This window comes from Aptenodytes forsteri, unplaced genomic scaffold (assembly GCF_000699145.1).
Source record: "Aptenodytes forsteri isolate BGI_AS27 unplaced genomic scaffold, ASM69914v1 Scaffold483, whole genome shotgun sequence".
In the NCBI taxonomy this organism is placed as follows: Eukaryota; Metazoa; Chordata; class Aves; order Sphenisciformes; family Spheniscidae; genus Aptenodytes; species Aptenodytes forsteri.
Window position 1 is genome coordinate 758,756 of NW_008795316.1, and position 2,220 is coordinate 760,975.

Sequence of the window (2,220 nt, forward strand, 5' to 3'; positions counted from 1 at the left end):
CCCCTTGTGCTACAGACTGTCCCCAGTTTGGGTGGGCAGTGTCAGCCGGGTGCGTCCCCTCTGCCTGGGGCTGCCGTGCGTGTGGGAACCCTTGGCTGCAGCAGGAGATGGCCAGTTCTGTAATGTTTTTTCTGGTGTTTGTTTAACAGGGGCGGGGAGGCTCTCACGATGTTTGTGGGGCGAAAGTGGGAGGGTTGTGTTCTGGCGTGGGAAGTGCTTATCTTCAGCGGTGCCTTGACCCCTGTTCCAGGCTTGAGACAAATCCTCATCCTCCTCCTGCATCCCTGCGCTCAGCCACCCCTTTTCCTTCGCTCCCAAGTTGGGTTTCTTGTGCTTCAGCTGCTGGCTTGTGCTTTCTCCGGCCACGCTGGCAGCTGCCTGCGGGCAGCCCCAGCGAGGGCCTGGGCATGCAAAACCTGTTCGTTTAATTTCCTGCACGGGTTTTCTCTCCTGTTCTTTGTGCACAGTCGCAGCACCATGCCATCCCTGCTATGGGAGAAATGCACTGGGAATGCGTGGTATCTGCATTAGCCTCTGGGGCCGTGCTGCCTTGGAGGCTGACGCAGGTTTACCCTATGCTGTGGGTGCCGCGGGGGTCACTGCGGGGCCCTGGGCCGGCTTTTTCTGGGTACAACCCCTGAGCTGCAGAGCACCCTGAGAATGCCAGGCTGTGCTGGCTCTGCAGCTTGGGGCGGAGGGAGGTGGCTGAAGCGGAACAGACAGTGTGGCTTTAGTGCAGCAGACACCATCCACAGCAATAAACCCACAGCTTCAGTGCTGGGCTGGGGGTGAACTCGCCCCCCAACCACTCAGGTGCTGGTCAAAGAGCTGCTGGGTGCCTCTGCTCAGAAACGATGCTCAAGAAGAGCCGGGATGGCTTTAAAAGTGAAAAATAAGAGGTTTTTATTCAGTGCTTGCATAGTTAATTCATGTCAAGGTAACGTTGGAGAAATGCTGGGAATGCGTGGTATCTGCATTAGCCTCTGGGGCCGTGCTGCCTTGGAGGCTGACGCAGGTTTACCCTATGCTGTGGGTGCCGCGGGGGTCACTGCGGGGCCCTGGGCCGGCTTTTTCTGGGTACAACCCCTGAGCTGCAGAGCACCCTGAGAATGCCAGGCTGTGCTGGCTCTGCAGCTTGGGGCGGAGGGAGGTGGCTGAAGCGGAACAGACAGTGTGGCTTTAGTGCAGCAGACACCATCCACAGCAATAAACCCACAGCTTCAGTGCTGGGCTGGGGGTGAACTCGCCCCCCAACCACTCAGGTGCTGGTCAAAGAGCTGCTGGGTGCCTCTGCTCAGAAACGATGCTCAAGAAGAGCCGGGATGGCTTTAAAAGTGAAAAATAAGAGGTTTTTATTCAGTGCTTGCATAGTTAATTCATGTCAAGGTAACGTTCCATCCCTCATTGCACAGTGTTTGCGGTGACAGGAACAGTTATTAAAGCGAATACCCTGCTTTACCTATGCAGTAGGGTTATATGCGGTATGTATTTATATAGATACAAGTAGATTTGTTATATATGTATATAGCATATAAACAGCTTTGCGCTCACAGTATACAATCTTTCCTCTACGGAATTGCATTCAGAGAATTGTAACGGCACGCGTGAGCGTGGCTGAGGTGCAGTCAGCGCTGGAGAAGGTTGTTCTGCTGTTTGGTTTATGAAATCCGCTCTGCGGCCCAGGGCTGTCAGTGCTGCAGAAAGAGGAGGGGGCTGGCCGCTGCCCAGCTGTGCTGGGCTCAGGGGGCTCTGGGGGTTCCTGCTGCACCCAGGCTGGGGGACAGGCAGGACGGGGACGTTTCCACCCTGCAGGGTGAGGGAAAGGTGGTAAAGCGAGCAGCTGCCACAGGGAGCCCCTGAACGCCCCCCTCCTGTCCCTGTTCCCGTTGCTTCTCTCCCCACAGCACTGAGTGCTCCCGGGGGGGAGCGTGGCACCGCAGCCACGGCATGGGGGTCAGGCTGGGCTTCGGCAGTTGTCCTTCCACGTGCTGCTGGGAGTGTCTTTGGGCTAAAGCGAGTGGAGGGCCGGCGAGACCCCAAGCGGGAGGGGAAGCAGGATCTCAGTGGTGGGGGGGGGGCTGTGGTGGCTGCTCACTTAGGCTGGGGCGCGATGATGACGTTGCGGTAGCCCTTCACCCCAGTCAGCTTGTTGCTCTCGAAGTCCACCATCAGCTTGCGCAGCCCCGCCTGGTGCGGCACGAAATCCAGCCTGAACTTAGC

General features: G+C 57.6%; 1 protein-coding gene across 1 annotated transcript in view; it reads right to left on the reverse strand.

Annotated features, from left to right (window-relative positions):
- Positions 1 to 1,326: 1,326 nt before the first annotated feature.
- Positions 1,327 to 2,220, reverse strand: part of TGM2 (transglutaminase 2) — a 22,845-nt gene continuing 21,951 nt past the window's right edge. Inside the window, exon 13 of the mRNA XM_019472151.1 lies at positions 1,327 to 2,209. Coding sequence (XP_019327696.1) covers positions 2,092 to 2,209 — 118 coding nt within the window. The 3' untranslated portion in view covers positions 1,327 to 2,091. The remainder of the gene's footprint in view (positions 2,210 to 2,220) is intronic.